General features: G+C 39.7%; 1 protein-coding gene and 1 non-coding gene across 4 annotated transcripts; both read left to right on the top strand.

The window, feature by feature from the left end:
- Window positions 1-323: 323 nt before the first annotated feature.
- On the top strand, window positions 324-23,723 carry zgc:152891 (uncharacterized protein LOC767741 homolog). 3 transcript variants are annotated; one of them, XM_053649208.1, is made up of 15 exons: window positions 324-475; window positions 6,290-6,460; window positions 6,577-6,790; window positions 7,091-7,172; window positions 7,291-7,380; window positions 7,634-7,749; window positions 7,888-8,060; window positions 15,870-16,013; window positions 16,810-17,013; window positions 17,310-17,396; window positions 17,622-17,791; window positions 18,344-18,465; window positions 19,168-19,268; window positions 19,840-20,010; window positions 21,722-23,723. In XM_053649208.1, the coding sequence occupies exons 2-15, from the start codon at window positions 6,314-6,316 to the stop codon at window positions 21,899-21,901; spliced, it is 2,001 nt and encodes a 666-aa protein (XP_053505183.1). In that variant the 5' UTR covers window positions 324-475; window positions 6,290-6,313; the 3' UTR covers window positions 21,902-23,723. The 3 variants fall into 3 exon arrangements, with proteins under 3 accessions (XP_053505183.1, XP_053505182.1, XP_053505184.1); XM_053649207.1 differs by lacking the exon at window positions 324-475 and adding an exon at window positions 623-1,446; XM_053649209.1 differs by lacking the exon at window positions 324-475 and adding an exon at window positions 4,990-5,045.
- trnae-cuc (transfer RNA glutamic acid (anticodon CUC)) lies at window positions 1,207-1,278 on the top strand. Its single transcript has one exon. It is a non-coding gene; the product is annotated as a tRNA-Glu (tRNA).

Genomic DNA, 23,723 nt, shown 5'->3' with positions numbered 1-23,723 from the left:
GTTGAGCAGTAGCCTACCTGCAAATAGAAAGTCTTTAAGTCCTTATTCTTGATTAATTTACTGTAATACAGACCGCAAACTCTTATTGCAATCATGTCTCCATATTACTGATGTTAGCTATAGATTGTGTATTGTTAGATAAAAGTCAGTAATGTATTACCTTTGCTTAGTTTAGAATCTTAGCGGGTTGAAAAAGTAAATAAATAAATAAATAATAATGAAACGCTCACTTTTTGTTGCAGTCGAGCAAAATCCCAGTGTAGTTCTTATCTTGGTTGAGGTGTCCGGCTTGAGGCTGCTTCGGCGCACGGAAGCGAGCAGCACCAAGCCGGACACGTCACCCAGGAAACAAAGGGGCCACAGCCAAAGATCTGCAGTCCGGCTCCCGGTCACCATGGAACATATAGTGAATGACACCCTGATGGTGACGCTGAAATAGGAGCTACACTGGGATTTTGCTCAATTGCAGCAAAAAGTTAGTGTGTTTCATTATTATTATTTTGTTTTAAACTAGAGTTGCAACAACTAATCGATTAATTCAATAATAACCGATTATGAAAATCTGTGTCAACGAATCTCATTATTTGATTAGTTGATCTGCGTGCGGACATTTAATCATTACGCTACTTCTGTTACGAAAACACGCTTCGGAGAGTAAATACTAAAGTTGTGTCTCAAATGACGTACTATACACTTACACTAAAATTAAAGCGGAAGCTTTCTGACATAATTGTGAAAAGGGTCTATTATGCATAGGGTATATTCAGAGTGTGTGCTAGTGATGGGATGTCCGGATGATTTTACTGACTCGGATCTTTGAATCTCGGTCAGCAAAATGAATGGATCTTTTTCGCGTCATTTCGTTCAGTTCAGCAGAATATAATTAAAATATTACGTTAAATTCCCCAACACATCTAGTACTTACGCAAACATTGATCACATTTGGACTAAAAAATAAACTATAGGCTAATGGAACCAAAGCCAAATTATAAGAAAGAGAACTGAATAATTAATTGCTTAACTGGGTCTTCAGGCTATGCAGTCTGTTAGTTCACCTCACCTCATGATCAGAGTCGTTCTTTCTTTTGTCACCTCACATTTGTCACATCTGTTCCCCGTTAACAGAAAAGATTAGATTCGAGTTCGTCATTCGTTCATCCCGTGACATCACCTACATATACAAACTGTTAGCGCTCTCACATATCTTCCCTGGTGGTCTAGTGGTTAGGATTCGGCGCTCTCACCGCCGCGGCCCGGGTTCGATTCCCGGTCAGGGAACAAACATTTTTCCATCTTCGTGCTGGATATCAGTTACGTTTTTGAATATTCCTGGTGGGACGCTGTAACAATTTCCATAAGGAAGTATAACAACCCACGCATTCTGCGTAACTGAACATCACACAACGCACTGAATATCGGCACTGTTTCCCTGTGCACACAGACAAGGTAGGCTAACAAACTTTTTGTCTTTTATCACATGTGTAAATTAAATAATACAAACATAACTTTTTTAAAGTAATGTACCACAAGATGCTAAAACTGAAAGGATAATGATATACATTATGTGTGTTAAAAATTACTATAAAATAGGGCTAATATTGATAGTATGATATTACTCCTGAAAAAAACAAAAACAACAGCAACAACCAAAGAACAGCATGATACGTGCAAGCAACAAAGCTTTTTCAGTAAGGTTTTGACCGCAATATATATATATATATATATATATATATATATATATATATATATATATATATATATATATATATATTTAAGTATTAAGGTTTTATATTGGACATTTCATTCGCTGCATTTCCGAGATTCGCGCTTCCATTTCTCAAGAAATTATACACAAAACGGACAAAATGTGTATTTTCTTACTCTGGAGTGGACAGAGAACCAACTACAACTGAACACACACACACACACACACACACACATATTATATATATATATATATATGATTTTCCAGTTAAAGCCCGCGGAAGCCAGTCTTTGGGAAACGCAGATCATCAGAGCTTTGTAGTAATGGAGTCAGTTATAGTCGTCTACTTCGCAGGTTATCTAACGTATTGTAGTATGTAAGACTACTCTCTCTGTCTCTCTGTCTCTCTCTCTCTCGCTATATATATATATATATATATATATATATATATATATATATATATATATATATATATATATATATATATATATATATATATATATATATAAAGAACTATATATATTATTTACCTCCCTGGTGGAAGTCACTGAGGTAGTCAAACAACTACACAGTGGCAAAGCCCCGGGGATTGATGAGATCCATCCAGAAATGCTTAAAGCTCTGGGTGTGGAGGGGATGTCTTGGATGACACGCCTCTTTAACATTGCGTGGAAGTCGGGGATAGTGCCCAAGGAGTGGCAGACCGGGGTGGTGTTTCCCCTGTTCAAAAAGGGGGACCAGAGAGTGTGCGCCAATTATAGGGGTATCACACTTCTCAGCCTCCCTGGTAAAGTCTACTCCAGGGTGCTGGAACGGAGGGTTCGGACAATAGTCGAACCTCGGATTGAAGAGGAACAATGCGGATTCTGTCCTGGTCGTGGAACAATGGACCAGCTCTTTACTCTCGCAAGGATCTTGGAGGGGGCCTGGGAGTATGCCCATCCGGTCTACATGTGTTTTGTGGATTTGGAGAAGGTGTTTGACCGGGTCCGAGGGGTTTACTGTGGGAGGTGCTGAGGGAGTATGGGGTGAGGGGTTAACTTCTTAGGGCTATCCAATCGCTGTACGCCCAAAGCGAGAGCTGTGTCTGGATGCTCTGCAAAAAGTCAGACTCGTTCCAGGTGGGGGTTGGTCTCCGCCAGGGCTGCGCTTTGTCACCAATCCTGTTTGTGATATTCATGGACAGGATTTCGAGGCGTAGTCATGGTGGGGAGGGGTTGCGGTTTGGTGACCTGATGATCTCATCGCTGCTTTTTGCAGATGATGTGGTCCTGATGGCATCATCGTTCCATGACCTCTAGTACTCACTGGATTGGTTCGCAGCTGAGTGTGAATCGGCGGATGAGGATTAGCACCTCTAAATCTGAGGCCATGGTTCTCAGCAGAAAACTGATGGAGTGCCTATTCCGGGTAGAGAATGAGTACTTAACCCAAGTGAAGGAGTTCAAGTACCTCAGGGTCTTGTTCACGAGTGAGGGGACATTGGAGCGGGAGATTGGCCAGAGAATCGGAGCAGTGGGAGCGGTATTGCAATCGCTTTACCGCACCGTTGTGACGTTAAGAGAGCTGAGCGGGAAGGCAAAGCTCTCGATCTACCGGGCAATCTTCGTTCCTACCCTCACCTATGGTCATGAAGGCTGGGTAGTGACCAAAAGAACTAGATCGTGAGTACAAGCGGCCGAAATGGGTTTTCTCAGGAGGGTATCTGGCCTCTCCCTTAGAGATAGGGTGAGAAGCTTGGTTATCCAAGAGGAACTCAGAGTAGAGCCGCTGCTCCTTTGCGTTGAAAGGAGCCAGTTGAGGTGGTTTGGGCACCTGGTAAGGATGCTCCCTGGGCGCCTCCCTAGGAAGGTGTTCCAGGCATGTCCAGCTGGGAGGAGACCTCGGGGAAGACCCAGGACAAGGCGGAGAGATTATATCTCCACACTGGCCTGGAAACGCCTCGGGATCACCAGTCAGAGCTGGTTAATGTGGCTCGGGAGAGGGAAGTTTGGGGTCCCCTGCTGGAGCTGCTGCCCCCGCGACCCGATTACGGATAAGCGGTTGAGGATGGATGGATGGATGGATGGATATATTATTTAAATTTGTTATATTTAATATAAAAATATGATAAAAAAAAGATCAATCAAAATTCAATAACATTTTAACTGTAGGAGTTACACATGTAAAACCAAATGCTTTATGATGCAGTCTATTATTGCTACCAACTACAGGAAATTGATGTTAAAAAGTGGGGGACATCCTGGACGGGGTGCCAGTCCATCGCAGGGCACAATGACACTTTTGGACATGCTAATCAGCCTACAATGCATGTCTTTGGACTTGGGGAGGAAACTGGAGGAAACCCGCGAAACACGGGGAGAATATGCAAACTCTGCACACACAGGGCAGGAATCGAACCGTCAACCCTGAAGGACTGAGGCAAACGTGCTATTATATTAATAAATAAATAAAAAATGATTATGTTTTTATTACTAAAGTTTGATAGTATTTAACCATAACCTAAAGAGCCTAAAGATGCAAGAACATTTGCAGTAAGACATTCCCATATTAGAAGTTAGTATATGATTTAGAATTATAAAAACATTGTTGTGTTGCAATTTTTCCTTTTTCCTTAATTCCAAACCCTTAGACTACACAAAAATCCCATTTTTACAGGTCACCACATTTCTACTACATGCAACAGAAGCTACACTTTTTATTATTTTTCTTAAAAAATGAAAAACTGAGTTTTTAAAAATTTGTTTGCTGTAGTTAGTAGCAATAATGAGCAATATCTTATTTAATTTGGTTGTACATGTGTAACTCATACAGTCAAAACATTATTGAATTTTTATTTATCTGTTTAAAAAAACAACAAAAATGTATATATTTCATATTAAATAATATTAAACCTAAAAAAGTAAAAATTTATATCTGTCTATCTATCTATCTATCTATCTATATATATATATATATATATATATATATATATATATATATATATATATATATATATATATATATATATATATATATGGATAGATAGATAGATATAGATATGTTATATACAGAACTTCTGTAAGACTTTTGTGTAATATTGCACTTGTAGTGCGTCTTACATCCCACTCCATAATGTATCCAGTGGCGGAGCCAGAGGGGTGTTCAGGTGTCCCCAAAATTTTATTCATTACTGGCAGTTGCTGATGCTGATTGACACATCATTTCACCTCTTGTCAAAAGAAGAGGGTTTTTTTTTTATGTTCACAAGCAACGTGTGCAGTTTTCAAATCAAGGACGAGCCAAGGACAAGAGAATATGGTTGCAGGATAACGTAGAACAAGAAAACATCATATTTGAAGTAAGTTTTTAAGGTTTACCATCAGGTTTGTTTGCTGAATACATTTTTTTGAGATGATGTGTGAGTTAATAAGGTTCCAATAGGTTACCTGTAATGTTAGGACGGCACATATAAATGAGGTGATACAGGCATGGCTCTGTTTAGTTCCTTTTATTAAACAACATCCAACAGCCTTCAACAACGTCTGTGCTCCCACAGCTTCCTCTCTGTATCTCCATGCATATCACTAACAGAATATACGCTACTCTCTGTATTACCAAATATAACCATGCAATATTCCTATGCTACATTACACTACCAGTTAATCAGATTAGAGAGATTTGTTTGCACTTTGGCATAACAATCCTTACGCTTATATCTGTGCAAGTAATACACGCATATACCATGCAGTATGTAAATTACAGTATACAGATGTTTAGCTAATGTGCAGAAGGAGGATACAGCTGTCAGTGTTCAGCGTGTTAACATTTAGCAGATTGAAATCGATTAGCTAGCTCAGTTACTTCAGGTCAGAGGAGGGCTAGCAATGATCAAACTGGTAACTTAGACTGGTAGGTGATTTTAATGTACAGTTATGAAAATGAGGATTTGTAATTAACTACAATATGTTAGATAACCTGCAAAGTAGATGACTATAATCTTGGTAGAATCTTATAAAATTGCCCAGGTCATGCACTTTTTACACGGTCCCTTACTGACTGCATCACTGACCTGCGTTTCCCAAATATTGGCTTCCGCGGGCTTTAACTGGAGCAAATAAAAATATATATTTAGTTGTATTGGTTCTCTGTCCACTCCAGAGTAAGAAAACACACATTTTGTCCTTTTTGTTTATGTCTTGAGAAATGTGCAGCAAATGTCCAATATAAAACTAACTTTTAAACTTTTAAAGTATTTTTTTAGTGATACATTTACTACCTTTGCCTTTTATTTACATTTGCATTTTACATCTGATTTTGATGAAATGATGCTTGCATTATTTGCAATTCAAATGTAGTTGTAGCTTGTTGGTGCTATATGTAAATGGTGGCACCAGGAATTGTTTAGCTGGAATCTGTCTGAAAAATGTCAAACTTTTATTATTATTATTATTATTATTATTATTATTATTATTATTATTATCTTCATTGGTCCCAAAAGGTCAGATACAGTACATAGTTAAAGTTATGTGAGGATTCACTTTGAATGATAATATGTACATACTTAAAAATGTTTTTTTTTACTTTTACAATTTATGTGATCAGTACACTCCATGTGAAGTCAGGCAAATGGAGGGCATTTATGTGACAATCCGAACATCATTAGCCCCTCTCTCGGGATCATACAACATTCTGTGGGTCTCTCTGATCGGTTCTCAATGTGAGTGTCCACCAGTTAGGCCTTTTACAGACGCACAGTGTCTCCTTCCTGGCTCGGTAAGGTCTTCATTTTGTTTGTTTAAAATTGTATTTTTTTAAACCTTCCATTTGACTAATTCAAGATCAGTAGTCATCTGAGCATGTGGTATTGCACTTCTTTTTTTTTGAGATAGAATTGCACTGTTCTGGTCAAGCCTGATGAGGAAATAGGCACCGTGGTTCTGGTGCGTTTGCGGCTTGAAGCTCGGTCCGGCTTCCCCAATCTCGACTGGCACTGTCTAGACGTGCAGCTGAAACGGAGCTCTGATGCTACAGAAGTAGAGTGCTTCCCCTGCAACAGGTGGATCAAAACTGCAGATGGTGATGTGGAGCTCCGCAGCAATAGAGGCAAGCTGTGGACCGTGTTGCTCCTTCCATGCCTGAGCTCTTGGTACAATTTTTAAATGATGTCATGCACTCAGGTTCATTGTGCTGAGCTCACCAAGAAAAGACTTTGGATTCTAGATCTGAGGAGAAAAACGAACAACGACTATCCCTTAAATGTGCATTGCATTGATGAAGGAAGTGTATTTTGCAAGCTAAATGAAATCCATGGTGTATAATGTGGACGTGATATTAAAAACAGGAAGTAGTGGGTAAACATGAACTCAACAACAACATTTTTATTTGTGCTTCTTTTATCATTAGTGTGCCTGCTGAAATGCGAGTCACTGCAGATACTTCGAGAGCACAGGGCCAGGGAACTCCAGAATAAGCAAAAACATATCAGGTATTACATTAGTCCAGTAATTATCTCTCACATTTAAACTTATGAGCTTCAATCAATCATACTCCTCAAATCACTGGTGTCACTTTGAAAGAAGGCAGCAAATTTATTTTTCTTGTAGATGGAGGACTTTTGTTGAAGGTGGCCTTCGTTGCATTGACATGTCCAGTGATCAGGCCCTGGGTCCCAACTTGGGTTTCACCCGACAAAGGTATACCATCACCCACATCAAATGTATCATGTTTTTCAGATAAGGGTTATATGAACAGATTATTCAGCATGTTTCCAATAAACTTGAAATATAGTGACAAGAATTTTTTGTTGTAATCTGGGATAGGAATTTATTAATGATAATCTGATTGGGATCACATATCACGTATCATTTCCAATTTTCTTTTCCAACAAAAGGGTTGTAGTGCTATGTGGAAATCAATAAACCTACTTTTTATATCTCTGTCTCTCAGCCAAGGTGTCAATGTGCACTACCTTAGGGGTTTTACTGATAGAGCTGAACCATGGAATAGCATGAAGGAACTGGAGATGCTATTCATCCACAATGGAAAAGATAACACAGTTGCCAGTATGTCAGAGATTTTTTTAACCTGATAAATAATGCAAATAATGTGGCACTATATGTCATTCAATAATATCTCTAATGTAATGTCAACAGTGGGCTTATTTGTTTGCCTTTCTTTTTTTTCCCTTGTTTTTTTTTTAGAGTATGTTCAGGCTCATTGGAAAGAAGATACATTTTTTGGTTATCAGTGTCTGAATGGATGTAATCCTCTAATCATCAGACAGATCCACTGCCTCCCACCTAATCTAGCTGTCACATCTGAGATGCTCAAGGATTTCCTGCCAGAGCGGTCTTCTCTAGAGCAGGAGTTAGAGGTTTGTGTATGTGTATAAGAGACATTAATGAGTACATGCACATGTACAAAATAATATGATAACTGAAAATTGGGAAACGCTTGGTCTACAAAAGTCAGTATTTAATCAAGTGTCTTTCAAAATATCATTGCTTTACAACCTACCAAAGACAAACATAATGTAAATGTTTTTGTATTTTTCTTCTTAAAATATGGGTCACTTTACTGGTAAATAATTAGTTGAGAGTGTGTATAGTCTGATAACAGCCTAAATGCGATCATAGTATGCTGTTTACATGACGAAGTTGGACAATCTGATAACTGCCAAAATCAGGGCAGTTAAAAAAACTGCTTTTATTTATCACATATACTGTGTATTACAGTAAAGTGAAATTATTTTCTTTGCACATCCCAGTTTGTTAAGAAGTTGGGGTCAGAGCACAGGGTCAACCATGATACCAAGTTTTCCCCTAGGTTTTCACAGAGCTTATGTGCTGTCTGGGTTCTGGGAGTGTGGTTGGGGGGGTTAGAAATTATTCATAGGAAATTTTAATTTTTTTTAAGTTATTTTCTTATCCTTACCATATTTGTGAAGGAAAGAAGCTGGTGATACTTATTGTACTTATACTCAAAAATCTATTCATTTCACCAAGCAACATGTTTGAGATTTAAATAGGAATCACCTTTAAATAATGTTTCAACCAAATTATATATATAGTATATATACCATATATATAGTATCTCACAAAAGTGAGTACACCCCTCACATTTTTGTAAATATTTGATTATATCTTTGTGACAACACTGAAGAAATGACACTTTGCTACATTGTAAAGTAGTGAGTGTACAGCTTGTATAACAGTGTAAATTTGCTGTCCCCTCAAAATAACTCAACACATAGCCATTGATGTCTAAACCGCTGGCAACAAACGTGAGTACACCCTTAAGTGAAAATGTCCAAATTGGGTCCAATTGGCCATTTTCCCTCCCCGGTGTCATGTGACTTGTTAGTGTTACAAGGTTTCAGGTGTGAATGGGGAGCAGGTGTGTTAAATTTGGTGTCATTGCTCTCACACTCCCTCATACTGGTCACTGGAAGTTCAATATGGCACCTCGAGGCAAAGAACTCTCTGAGGATCTGAAAAAAAGAATTGTTGCGCTACATAAAGATGGCCTAGGCAGTAAGAAGATTGCCAATTGGTCATGGTCGACCACAGAAGTTGCACGTCCTCAGCATCATATCCAGAGGTTGTCTTTGGGAAATAGACGTATGAGTGCTGCCAGCATTGCTGTAGAGGCTGAAGGGGTGGGGGGGTCAGCCTGTCAGTGCTCAGACCATACGCCGCACACTGCATCAAATTGGTCTGCATGGCTGTCGTCCCAGAAGGAAGCCTCTTCTAAAGATGATGCACAAGAAAGCCCGCAAACAGTTTGCTGAAGGCAGGCAGATTAAGGACATGGATTACTGGAACCATGTCCTGTGGTCTGATGAGACCAAGGTAAACTTATTTGGTTCAGATGGTGTCAAGCGTGTGTGGCAGCAACCAGGTGAGGAGTACAAAGACAATTGTGTCTTGCCTACAGTCAAGCATGGTGGTGGGAGTGTCATGGTCTGGGGCTGCATGAGTGCTGCTGGCACTGGGGAGCTACAGTTCATTGAGGGAACCATGAATGCCAACATGTACTGTGACATACTGAAGCAGAGCATGATCCCCTCCCTTCGGAGACTGAGCCGCAGGGCAGTATTCCAGCATGATAACGACCCCAAACACACCTCCATGACGACCACTGCCTTGCTAAAGAAGCTGAGGGTGAAGGTGATGGATTGGCCAAGCATGTCTCCAGACCTAAACCCTATTGAGCATCTGTGGGGCATCCTCAAACGGAAGGTGGAGAAGCACAAGGTCTCTAACATCCACCAGCTCCGTGATGTCATCATGGAGGAGAGGAAGAGGACTCCAGTGGCAACCTGTGAAGCTCTGGTGAACTCCATGCCCAAGAGGGTTAAGGCAGTGCTGGAAAATAATGGTGGCCACACAAAATATTGACACTTTGGGCCCAATTTGGACATTTTCTCTTAGGGGTGTACTCACTTTTGTTGCCAGCGGTTTAGACATTAATGAGCTGTGTGTTGAGTTATTTTGAGGGCACAGCAAATTTACACTGTTATACAAGCTGTATACTCACTACTTTACATTGTAGCAAAGTGTCATTTCTTCAGTCTTGTCACATGAAAAGATATAATTAAATATTTACAAAAATGTGAGGGGTGTACTCACTTTTGTGAGATACTGTATGTATATATATGTGTGTGTGTGTGTATATATATATATATATATATATATATATATATATATATATACACACATTTATTTATTTATTTATTCATTCATTCATTCATTCATTCATTTATTCATCTGTGGTCAATAACTGGAGCAAGATCGAGATCCAATAGGTGTCCTTTGTTTATAGTGCTGTAAGGTAGGAGGTGTTGGCCCTGGCCCTCCACTACAGGGTCATTGACCACTTGTAATACACTATCTCTGAAGTTCTTGTTGAGTGGTTTGTTTAATGGTGGAACAATAAAGGTATATTCTGCTGCCGGTGGTTCTTCTGCCTAACTGTGTGGTGTCTCAGTCACATGCGCCGGTTACAGAGAGGACTCTTCATCTGGAGTCATAAATGGTGTGTTCTCAGAAGTATAACTGTGACTGGGTGTTTTCTGTCATGCTCAGCATTCTTCCCTTTTCCTGACTTTCGTACGCGTGGCTTGAGACGGTCCTGCCTGTGGTTCTCCTAGCTCACTGCCGCTGTCTGAGTCTGTGCTTGACTGGTGGCAGTGGGCGTTTATAGCAGCAGGTCTAAAAGGACCTCTGGGCTCTGGAATATGACATAAGGGGGCAGTAAAGGTTTTACGGATGTTGTATCATGTGCAGACATTGCACTGCTTTAACGCATGCTCTACTGAGCTAGCCAGATATGGGGACCACCAGTCTTGTCTAATTTTCTTTAAGATTTCTACTCTGGCAGTATGATATAGTCCATGTGCATCCTTTATGAGCAATGGGAGGAGACTAAGTGGGGCTACACACACCCCATCTATACTCCACCATAACCCCGTCCCTCATTCTTTTTTAGCTCCTCTGGCTATCCAGTTAGCTATCTCAGCCTCGGTGCAGCATACTGCAAGCTCACAACATAGTCCAGGTTCTCTTCTTGAGGAGATTCCTCTCCTGAATTCAATAGGGCCATCATTTGCGTGGATCCCAGTGCAGCCTTCTTTGTCCCTTCGTCTGCTGCTGTATTTCCCCTAGTGACAAAAGAACCATCAGTTTTATGAGCTTGATATTTTACTGTGGCTTGTTTGGCTGGTAATGTCATAGCATGTAAGAGATCTGAGATGGCCGCCCCATGTGTAATTGTAGAGCCATCTGCCCTCTGAAATCCCCTTTGTGCCCATATTGGCCCAAACATGTGGCATACTCCATAGGCATATGCAGAATCTGTGTAAATTGTACAGTTTTTACCATTTCCTAGTTTACATGCAGCGGTCAGGGCTCTAATTTCTGCTCTAATTTCAGGGCCAAGCAGGGTTGGGGAAGGGAGACCTCTATCACTATGTTAAATGAAATCAGATCATTCCTGTCCTCTGCTACAACATATTCAGCTTTATTCCCCACATCTGCTCGAAAACACGACCCATCTACAAAGAATATACGTTGGGCATCCAGCAATGGTCGATTTTCTAAGTCTGCACTAGCTTTCAGAAATATTCTTGATTCCTCCACACATTCATGTGGTGTCTAGCGGAGTAACCATTTTATCGGTGGGATTGACTGTGTTGCATCTTTCTATTGTTAACGCTGGAGCCGACAAAATAACATCATACCCTGTTTGTCGTGAATTAGTGTTGACAAACGATTGACTGGTCTATAGTGCATGTAAAGCATGCGTTGTATACAATGTGGCCGGATCTCTCATAGTGATTATGGATCCTTTTTTATATGCAAATGCAGCTGCCACCAGGGTCTACCACATGGTGGCATCCCCTTCTCAACGTTATCTAATGCTGTGCTATAATATGCTATAGGCTGTTTACCCGCTCCCTGTGTCAATACTGCTGATGCAAATCTGCCTCGGACATGTACTGATGAGAAGGTTTACCGTAGTATGGACTTGCCAGAGCAAGTACAGACCCCAGTGTGACTTTAATTGATTCAAAAGCTGCTAAGACTTCAGGGGTCCATATGAGGGGAGCATTTACCTGCGTCTGATCCACTGCTTTTAACAGATCTCGTAGTGGTTGTACTACTAATGCAAAATCACACACCCATGGCCTGCTAAACTGCGCCATTCCTAGAAATGGCAGCATTTGAGCACTGTTTGTGGTCGAGGTGCTCTCATAATTGCCTCTACATGTTTTGGAGAATTTTTTTTTGGCTTGTTCCTTCTAAGACACGTCCTAAGTACTCTACCTGTTATCGATAAAATTGAAGCTTTTCTCTGCTTACTTTGTGACCATTTTCACCGAGCATTGTCAGCACTTTTATCAAATCTTGCTGGCATTGTTCCTTGGTGGGACTGCAGTGTAGTAGATAGTCCACGTACTGTAACAGGGTTCTGTGGCAGTCCAGGGCTACAAGGCCACGAGCTGATTGAATATTGAAGGACTCTTGCAATATCCCTGCGGGACTCTTGTGTACATATATTGCTGCCCTGCATAAGTAAAGGCAAATAGATGCTATGAATCTGGATGGAGTGGTACACTAAAAAATGCAGAATACAAATCGATTACCGTGTACCATTTTGTGGGTCCGGTACAACAGGAGTTTCAGGTATCATTACTTGGTTTATTGCTCTTAGGTCATGCACCAATCTCCAGTCATCAGAGTTGGTTTCTTTACAGGAAAAATTGGAGTGTTGCAAGGGCTCCTGGTAGGAATTAATACCCCTGCCATAAGTAAACCTTGTATGCTTGGTCTTATGCCTTCTCTAGCCTGTAATGACAATGGATATTGCTTTTGGCGGGGTAAGCGGACGTTACTCTTAACTTTTATTTTTTCTAGCCCTGCCTGATTTGACTAATACTACATCTGTTGGGTGTTTTGTCCACAATGTATCTGGCACTTTTTCCAACAACACTTCCTCATCTTGATCTTTTTCTGCCTCTACCATTGCCATCTGGCTTCCCTCTGTCTTACTCCCTGCCCTAGCGTGTATAACAACACAAGTTGCTATCATGGGGTCTATTGCTGTTATGGATATGTGTATAAAGTGCTCATCCAGTGATCTGTGTAGGTATGGATTTTCAGTTGGTCTCCACTCTTCTTACATGTATTTGCTTGTACACTCTTCTTACGTGTATTTGCTTGTACACCCTTCTTACGTGTATTTAATTGTACACCCCATCTAACACCCCATGCATCCATCCTTCATCTCTCTACTCCTCACAACTAGTCACACTTGGATATATTCCTACTGTGCCTGGGGAACATTGTGGAGTGTGCTATATGTTGTAGGGTGGTGGGAGGCTGGGTCCCTGCTGCATCCGTTATGGTGGCGCTGTCCCTTTCTCTCTATCTATTTCTAATTTCTCACTCCCTTCTTCACTTTCCTTTTATTTCTTACTGTGCCCCTCATTTCTGCATTCTCCCTCAGTTGCCTGGTGTTTCTCTTCCTGTTCTTTCTTCTCCCTATACTCTCTTCCTTCTTGTTTAAACCAATCAGCTATTTCAGCTTTTTTGGGGGGCTTTTTCTTCCTCTTTTTCACTCTAGCAGGCTAACCTCTTTCATTTTCTGGCATAATTGTTCATTAAAAGTTCCCTCCTTAGGCCATTGCAACTCTCCAGCTGTCCTGTCATGCCACTTTTTGCAGCACTGCCATATGTATTTTTCATCTTCTCTATGTTTCCTCACCACTACTTCTATCAGTGGTTCCTTATTCCCAGTTTATTCTCCTATAGCCCCTAAATGACTTATTATGTGCTTAATCACTAAGTTGTATTGATTTGGTAATTTCCTCAAACTGTACCTCGTGACCCACAACCCATCTGCTGGAAGCCTAGTTAGCAGTAAATCGAAATCTGGATTTGCCAACAGCAGCTGTACAATTGGGTGATCGGGGGTTACTACTCGACAAACTTCTGAAATTTCTATTATACTGTTGTCTTCCTCAATGTTTGTACATCAGGGTGTTCAAACGTATCGCGTCATCCAAAATTTTATATACGGTAAATTATTTCCCCTCTGCCTGCAATGTGATACTTTCTCTTTTTATTCACTGTTCTCCATTCAGGATGTGAGGGTGGGGTAGGTCTCTCTGGAAGAATGTAAAATCCTGCAAATAAAAAACCCTGACAAGATTAGAGAGACAAAATGCAATAAGGCCAACAGAATCATGCAAATAGCAAGACCTGATGCAAACCACAAGATCTGTCTCTGCTGTACAAGAGCTTTGTCTAATGAGCCAGTTAATCCATTATAAAGAGATGGCCATATCCACGACCCTGAACCCAGAGCAGAAGACACTTAGCAACTAGCTCAACCTACATAACTTCTACCAGCAGAGGGCACTGTCTTTTTAATGACCTGAGCATGGGCCAAAGGGAAGGATATCTCACACTGTACTTCACTCACAGCAAGCGAAATAAGAGTTGATGCAGACAAAAATATTCTAAAAAATGCTTTACAGCTTGACTCCAGTGGGGGAAAAAAACTAGACTTGAGATAGGAGGTCACACGTTCAGATCAATAGGATTACCAGAGGTCATAAATTTACAGGACCTACAGAACTGTCAGCCAGGGATACATGGGGGCCTCATAAATTACAGAGGAGTCATAAATCAATCTGACATTTTGACCGAAAGTGTATGTTATTACTACTAACAGTTGTGTGAAATGCCGCACAACCCACAAGTGTTTGATGTGGCTGTGTTCACACAGAACATCTTTTTTTAAACGGTCAGCACCTGTTTTACAGAAATATCCTATGGAGTATTCAGTGTTTTGAAAAACACCCTGAGTTTCTTTTTGGATGCTCTCATCTGCATTTTGGAACACCATTTTTTTAAATATGAAAAAACACTTTGAGCAGCGGTTTTCATCAGAAAAAATATTGCATGTGAACACAGCCTAACTTTGTTTATCTACCAAGCCATGTTAGATACTAAAATTAGTTCAGTCGAGGTATCTTTACCTAACGTCAATAGCGTTGTGAATATATATGTAAATTAGCTAGTTTAGCAATTTCTTTAGTTGTATTATAACATTAGTTATATCTTTTGCTATGTTATCTCTGCTATTGCTAGTGTGATGTTGCTATCACATCAACAAGAATTACTCCCTAGCAAAAAAAAAAGTTTATACTTAACGATTTTATGATAACCACTACACTGTGGAACCAGTCGAGCATGATACCATTATTACTGGCTGCAAGGCAAATCACAGCTTTCCTTGGACACACACACACACACACACACACATACACAAATAATGCATAGATTGAAAAAAGCATTTAATTAAGAAAGATGCATAATTGTTGATATTGTGAAGCTTTCTGTAAGAAGACAGCCCTTTGTATCGCTCATTAATTACAAATTGTATTGTTTGTCTTATTAATAAGAGGAACTAATTTGTTTATGACTGTTCCACATCACATGTAGCTAAAAATTTATTTAATTTTTTTATGTGCCATATAATCAATGGCAAATTATGCTGGGAAAAGAGGAATTAAACACTTTGGTGATATCACTACAACAGCATTCATTACCATGTTTTATTTCTTACATAATGCATGTTACTTTGAATAAATGTATTTTTTTATGCACCATAGAGAGGAACTATATTTCTCCTGGACTATGAGGTACTTGATCAGCTACCTGCTAATGTTATCAATGGCAGGCAAACATACCTGGCTGCTCCACTGTGCCTCCTGCATTACAACCAACATGGAGAGCTGAAACCTATTGCTATCCAGGTGTGTTTAATGTTACTAGCCCTTGAGTCTATATACATACTGGAAATGTTATGAATCAACCTGTAGTATAGACACATGTCCAAGTCCAGGTTGATTCATAAACTTTCCAGTTGACTGGAACTTCTTAATTATTGCACTGATGGTGGAAATGGGCATTTTCAATGCTTGTGCTATTTTCTTATAGCCACTTCCCATTTTGTGAAGCTCAACACCCTTTTGCCGCACATCACAGATGTATATACCTTGGTCTTACCCATTGTTATGAATGACTAATGGAATTTGGCCTATGTGTTACCTCATATTTATACCCCTGTGAAACAGGAAGTCATGGTTGAACAATTTCCTGTTCCTAGTCACTCATGTGTTAAAAAAAAAAGTAAAATATCAATGGGAATATACTTCATATATTTTTTCTCATGTGAATTCATAGGGGTGCCAATAATTGTTGCACACCTATATTTAACAAAGATTTTTTGGATAAACCTGTGTTTTGTTCACAATTGCTTGAGATCCATGAGAGCATGAGAGTTTTTTTGTGATTTTTTTTTTAACAAAAGATCAAAAGGTTAAACAAGAAAGGCAATTTTCACAGCCTTCTTTGCTCATTTTTACCAAGGGTGCCAATATTAGTGGAGGGCACTGTAGGTATTACTGACACATTACTACTAAAGAAAAGTGCCTGTCATCATGTGCCTTGATCTGTTTTTGATCTGTTTTATGTAGGGCAGATACATTTTCTAAGAATCATTAATTTGATGCACAGGAATAATGCAGCTTTCTGAATATTTGATACTAGCTTCAGAAAACCGCTGGTCCTCAAAATCCTGTCTTCCTGCCATCTGACTCCGCACCTGACTGGCTGTTAGCAAAGATATGGGTCCGTAACGCAGATTTCCAGGTTCACCAGCTCCTCTCCCACTTCCTTTGCACTCACTTGATAGGAGAGGTGTGCTGCATCGCCACGCTTCGGAAACTGCCAGAGATACACCCTCTGCATCAGGTATATAGGAATAAATACGGAAACGAAGGCCCATTACACTACAAAACATACACCTTAAAGCTACTATAACTGATGTTTGGGATTTTATTAAGTTCAGGGCATCTAAAAAGTGGATAGTGCTCTGGTATTATGAGGAAAAGCCTGATAAAGACAACATTTGAATGCTTTGTAGGCAAAAGTGATTTATTATTTAGTTCTATTTAATTAAATATGCTCATGAAGAGTTATCTTGAAGATGATCTCTTTTTTGCAAATAATTTGATGTTGACTAAAAAGACACGAATTGATTTTTACAGCTTCTGATGCCCCATTTAAAGAATTCTCTTCAGATCAATATCCAGGCTCGAGCTTCTCTTCTAGGTCCTAATGGTGTTTTTGATAAGGTTGGTATCATTATCTTCGATTACAATTTAAATGTGTGTGAGCTGTGTTACTGATTTTGCATGATGGCAGTCAAACACAACTATTCTGACACTGCTAATTCTGATTTTATTTTGTAAAAAAAAAAAAAAAAGTACAAAAAAAAAAAAGATTACGTGTTTGGATGCCAAATTTGTGATCATTCATTTACCAGAAAGAAGTTATTCTGTTTACCCTCTTCCCACCAGGCTATAGGCTGTGGCATTAAGGCATTGCCTCTTATGCTTGCTCGAGGCACTGACCGACTACGCTACACTTCACTGTGTGTCCCAGATGACCTGAAAGAACGAGGACTGGACAAGCTGCCCAACTGTTACTATGCACAGGATGCTCTGAGGGTGTGGAACGTACTTCAGAGGTGCTTTGAAAGACATACTGTTACTCTGGGTCACATTTCATAGTTCATTTTACTCATTGTCATAGGTCATAGTTAATAGTTCATTTAATTGTCAACATTGAACAAAAAAGATGATTAGATAATGATTATACAGTTATATTATATGTAAGACAGAGTGTACTGTTACAGGAAATTATGAAAATCATCATAATTATCATCAAAAAAAATCATAATTTTCCCAGAAGTGACACACTACAAAATTTAACAGAGTATATCTCCAAAACTCTTTCTGGTATTTTCTTTTTACATATACTGCCATATTGGTGTCCAGTACACTAAGGGATATAGACAAAAAGCTCTGAAACACCAATTTTGATGTCATGGGCCCTGTAAGTCACAAGATAGATTTTTGGTTCTCTGGGTTTAAAGTGTTATAATGTCAACATGTATCTTTTACTGAATTTTGATCACTCTCTATATTAGGAGCATGTGCATTTTTTAAAGTCTTGCATGTGGTGCATGTTAGGATTAATCAATGTTTGACAGCATGTTGTTGATAAATGTTGGTTGTAGGTTTGTGGCAGGCTGGGTGGAATTGTATTACCATGATGACCAGGAGGTCCAGTTCGACTCAGAACTCCAGAGCTGGATCCAAGAGATTCACATTGAGGGATTTCTTGGTCTTACACATACAGGTGAAACTCTCAATTTGACAACAGTCATTTGCGACAGTCTGAGCAAATAATTATCAGGAATGACTTGTATAAATGCCTTTCAGTGATAAAAAGACATCAATGTACTGTTTTGGCACCACTTTCAGATTATTATTATTATTATTATTATTATTATTATTATTATTATTATTGCTGCTAACAAATGTTTTAAAGTGAATTATTTTGGATTTTTTATAGAACCACGTGCAACAGCCCCATTAATCATAAGAAACATGCACAGAATCTGATTTCTTTCTAGCCCAGACTGTAGATTCATGCAGATTCATTCAGAGACAGTCATGCCAGATGATTACACAGAGCGAAACACCTCCTAGATTTGATCAGCATCTGATCTCCAGCCCGCTTTACTAACACATCTGTAACAAATCATCGGCAGTGACTGTGAAGGTGCACGTGAAATACATCGGCGGGTGAACCAGACACAAATGCGTGGATTATTTACTCTATCATCCATTTTTCCCCAAAATGCCTGTGAAGGAAAAAACAGAGTAGATAGATGAATCACATATTGTCTGGTCAAAATTCAAATTACACAACTGGACAGACATGCCATTGATTGATGAGACCTTGTGATGTGATGCAACCCTAATCAATTAATTGTCACCGTATTTATGGGTATTTGGGTATATTCTGTCAGTATAACTTTCTCATTATTTCCATCAGGTTTTCCACAGTCATTTCAGACCACAGCAGAACTGAGCAAGTACATCACCATGGTGATCTTCACATGTTCAGCACTACATTCAGCTGTCAACTTTTCTCAGGTGAGTTTACTCCTGATCAATGATTATATACCAACTATTCTTTTGAAATATGAAATATAGATTTGACAGTGTGTATCATGCTTTAGCTTGTCATGCAAGTTAATCACAACATGGCTACATCGTAGTTGGTAATTGTTAAAAACAGGGCAAACCATGCTGAGGATTGTCATTTTGGAAAAACACTTAAACTAACAACCTAGCAAACAGCTAATGAGCTGAACCTTGTTTCACACTTAGTTTGTTTACCACGGTGTGCACCGTTCCCTGAGGTTAGACTTTTCGCTTGGTGACACACAGATGATTCACTCCCAAATATATAAGGTTTTGCTGTATCATCCTTACATGATACATTTCCATCCGAATGTTGACACTCTCATCCATAGAATTCTGTCTATGAAGAGGAAACCAGAAAATTGCACTAGTTAGTCTGTCCAGTTCTTAAATAAATTCGGAGGCAGTTGGGGGAAAAAAAAGCGGGGGGGATAGTAATATACTTATACACTATTCTGTCATAGTCTACTTAATACCAACAGTCTAACTTTCATTGCAAACCTGTTCAATTTAATTCCAGGTAGACTTCAATTTATGGCTGCCGAACTCCCCGGCTTCCATGTCACGGCCCCCTCCTCAGGTGAAAGGCTCAGTGACAGAAGAAGATCTTTTGTCGTTCCTCCCTGATGTTAACAGCACTTGCAGTGTGCTCATTGTGCTGTCCCTGCTGTCAAAGCCTGCTCTTGACTATGTGAGTATAGTCATCACTAACATCAAAACAAGACTAACAACAATAAAAAACCTAGTCCAGATAAAAGTCCCTGTTTTGCCAAAGTCCCAGCTTGGTCAGAAATAAATGTCTGTTTTTAAATGAAATTCCTGTTGTCAGTCCTGGAACTAAAATGCTCTTTCAAAACAAAGAAAAAGTATTGTATCACTCAGCAAACATAAGCACCTCCTATGAAATATCACAGGCCTCGTTCACACTTGTTCATGCATTAACATGCATCCTGGGTGATCCAATTGCAAGTGGACAGCGTGTACAAGCAAGTACAGATGTGAACAGGGTCCAGTGTGTCTTGGAGACACATTGTGGTCTTATCACTCAAAGCACCTATGGTGGTAGTCTGGGACACATACGACTACATAACCTTTGTAGTAACACAAAGGTTTCTCTGTGCGGCCCGGAGAGCATCAAGGCCTGCCTAATTGACTGTGTCTAGCTGGAAAACATGTCATCATCGCAAATCCTGATTTGCACTGTTAAGCTAATGGATAAAGGTGATACAGAGACATAAGCAGCTGTTTTTTGTAGCTGCTTTCATCTTATACCACAGCAATTTGTCAACCATTACAAATTTTTATTTATTAATGAACTATACATCAAAGCTTTTAATCGTTTATAGTTAAATTAATGTTATTTAACATCTGCAAGTTAAGCTAAATCCTGTTATTACTTATGCTGTAGCAGTTGTAAACAGTTGTTCCCACACTCTGTTGAAGTTAATAAGACAAAAATAATGCAACTATTGTGAAACCAGAATGCGCATACTCCTTTGTCCTGGAAACTTTCCTATGGCAGAAAACTTACTGACTATTACAAAGTGCTGAATGAGCTGTTGCTACAGAACCAATAATGTATTAGAAGATTAAGAGCGCTTTAATATCAGCACTGTTGGGAGAGCTGCTGTTATAGAAAATTAATGAACGGCTTCCGATCAGTTAGATTTGAGAATTTAACAGCTGTGGTATAGCTCTAATTAACAAATTAACATCTAATTTTTAGATATTAACAAATTAGCATCTAATTAACATCTAATTTATTAAACGCTAATTAATCTTTTCAGTCCCTTCTTCTTCCAGTATTCAAAATTTTGTGTACATTTCTGCTCATCCAGGGGCTTCTGCTCACTTAGGGGCTTCTTGACCAGTCTGAGGCTTTGGTCCTCATGGGGCTATGGCTACTTCTGTGGTTGTGTCTCTTGTTGTAGAGTTCTAACTCGTGGTTGCATTCATTCGTCATACCAATGCCGTTATTTTGTTCCTTAGTGGTTTGGTAGGCCGATTTTAGTAGCAGTCATTTTCTTTGCATCATGGCAATCAGGCTTATCTTCATAAATTGGTTATCACTCTGTTGTTTGTATGGCTAGCTCAGGGTGTGTGAGATGCTGCTGTACTGACCACTAGAGCAGTGGTCACCAACCCTCATCCTTGAGATCTGCAACCGAAATCTAATACACCTGTTTTAGTTCATCAAGAATTTCGTTAGGAAGTGATTAGATGATCGAGTGGGCATGGTTATGGTTGGAGCTAAAGTCTTCAGGAAGGTAGATCTCCAGGAACAGGGTTGGTGACCACTGCACTAGAGAGTGGCAAGTTAAGCTAATGAACTAACCCTTGATCCTGTATCCATGAATTGAAGTACTACATGATTGTATGTAATGTTTGTGGTTGTACTGTAGGTGCCCTTGTGCCAGTACCGTGAGTGGTACTTCAGCAGCGGTGCCCCTCACAAGCTTGTCGAAATGGTACAGCAAGACCTGAGGGCCATCGCTCATGACATCCTCAAGAGGAACAGCAAACTGGAGCTAGCTTACCCCTACCTCTGCCCAGATAATATTGAAAACAATGTGGCTATCTAAAAGATTCAATCACCATCATTCAGTACCTAAACAAATTGAATCACACAAACAGCATAATTAGATTATGCTGCTGTTTTAAATTTCTTACAATAGATCTTTTGAAGGTTTAGTATATAGTTTGAAAACTAATTAAAGTTTTTCCACAGCTGCATGAGTCTTGTTAATTCTGTTTCAATTCACATAGATACACCAAACAGCCATAACATTAAAACCACAGGTGAAGTGAATGACACCGATTATCTCATTACAGTGGCAGCTGTCAAGGGGTGGGATTTATTAGGCAGTAAATGAGCAGTCAGTTCTCAAAGTTGATGTGTTGGAAGCAGGAGAAATGGGCAAGCATAAGGATCTGAGCGACTTTCAATGGTTAGACGACTGGGTCAGAACATCTCCAAAACGGCAGGTCTTGTGGGGTGTTCCCGGTATGCAGTGATTAGTACATACCAAAAGTGGTTGAAGGAAGGACAATCGGTGAACCGGCAATAGGGGACATGTGTGTCGCTTTCCTGGGGAAAAGATGGCACCAGGATGTACTATGGGAAGAAGGCAAGCTGGCGGAGGCAGTGTGATGGTCTGGGCAATGTTCTTCTGGGAAATCTTGGGTCCTGGCATTCATGTGGATGTTACTTTGACCCATACCACCTACCTAAACATTGTTGCAGATGAAGTACACCCCTTTCATGGCAACGGTATTCCCTAATGGCAGTGGCCTCTTTCACCAGGATAATGAGCCCTGCTACACTGCAAAAAATGTTCAGGAATGGTTTGAGGGACATGACAAATAGTTCAAGATGTTGGCATCCAAATTCCCCAGATCTCAATCCGATCGAGCATCTGTGGGATGTTCTGGACAAACAAGTCCGAACCATAGAGGCCCCACCGCAACTTAAAGGTTCTGCTGCTAACATATAGATATAACAGATATCACAGCACACCTTCAGAGGTCCTGTGAAGTCCATGCCTTGAAGGGTCAGGGCTGTTTTGGTGGCACAAGAGGGACCTACACAATATTAGGCAGGTGGTTTTAATGTTATGGCTGATCAGTGTATGTATCTACATTGATTGGTAGTGAAAAAACAAAACAAAATAACATTATATATATTTGTAGCATATATTTATTGTTTCAATATAACACACAAGAGAACACATAACAGGTAGATGTGCTCAGTGTTTTGTGGATGTCACTGTAAGACACAAGGTATCATCAAAAAAGAAGTCGAGAGGTTATCATCAAATTATTCATTGAAATCTACTCCACCACCTCTTTTGAAATTACGCATGCCTTATGACCTATGAGATCTAAATTCTAGGCTGGAGAAATCTAAAAAATATCCTGAAATTTAATGATAATATCTGGATGTCATGTCTACACTGGAATCAGCGCCCAACTACAATTCCCAGAATACAGCACAGCTTACAAACATGGCCGCCAAGGACAACACCACCCAACAACCACAGACTGGCTGTGTCCGAAATCGCATACTGTCACAGCTTTGTCACAGCTTTGTCACTGCTTTTCATCTACTGTGTAGCAGGGCAGTATGGATATTCGGACCCAGCCTCTCTCACAGTCACATTCACCTGATTACTGATCACACACCCCTGGACTTAATTACCATCACAGCTACACTCACAGTATAAAAGGACTCTTACTCCATGCACAGACTGTGGAGCATATGTGCTTAGTTTCAGGTTTTCTTCTTTGTTTTTGCCTGCCCTGGTTCATAGTGTTTGTTCATCACTGACCCTTGCCTGAACCTTGGCTCTGCCTTTGGATTAGTCTCTGTGTTGTTTGTTACTTTTAATAAAACATTAAACTTGA

This window comes from Ictalurus furcatus, chromosome 18, assembly GCF_023375685.1.
Source record: "Ictalurus furcatus strain D&B chromosome 18, Billie_1.0, whole genome shotgun sequence".
Classification (NCBI taxonomy): Eukaryota; Metazoa; Chordata; class Actinopteri; order Siluriformes; family Ictaluridae; genus Ictalurus; species Ictalurus furcatus.
Note: the sequence above shows the minus strand (reverse complement) of the source record. Positions and strands in the feature narration are given on the sequence as shown.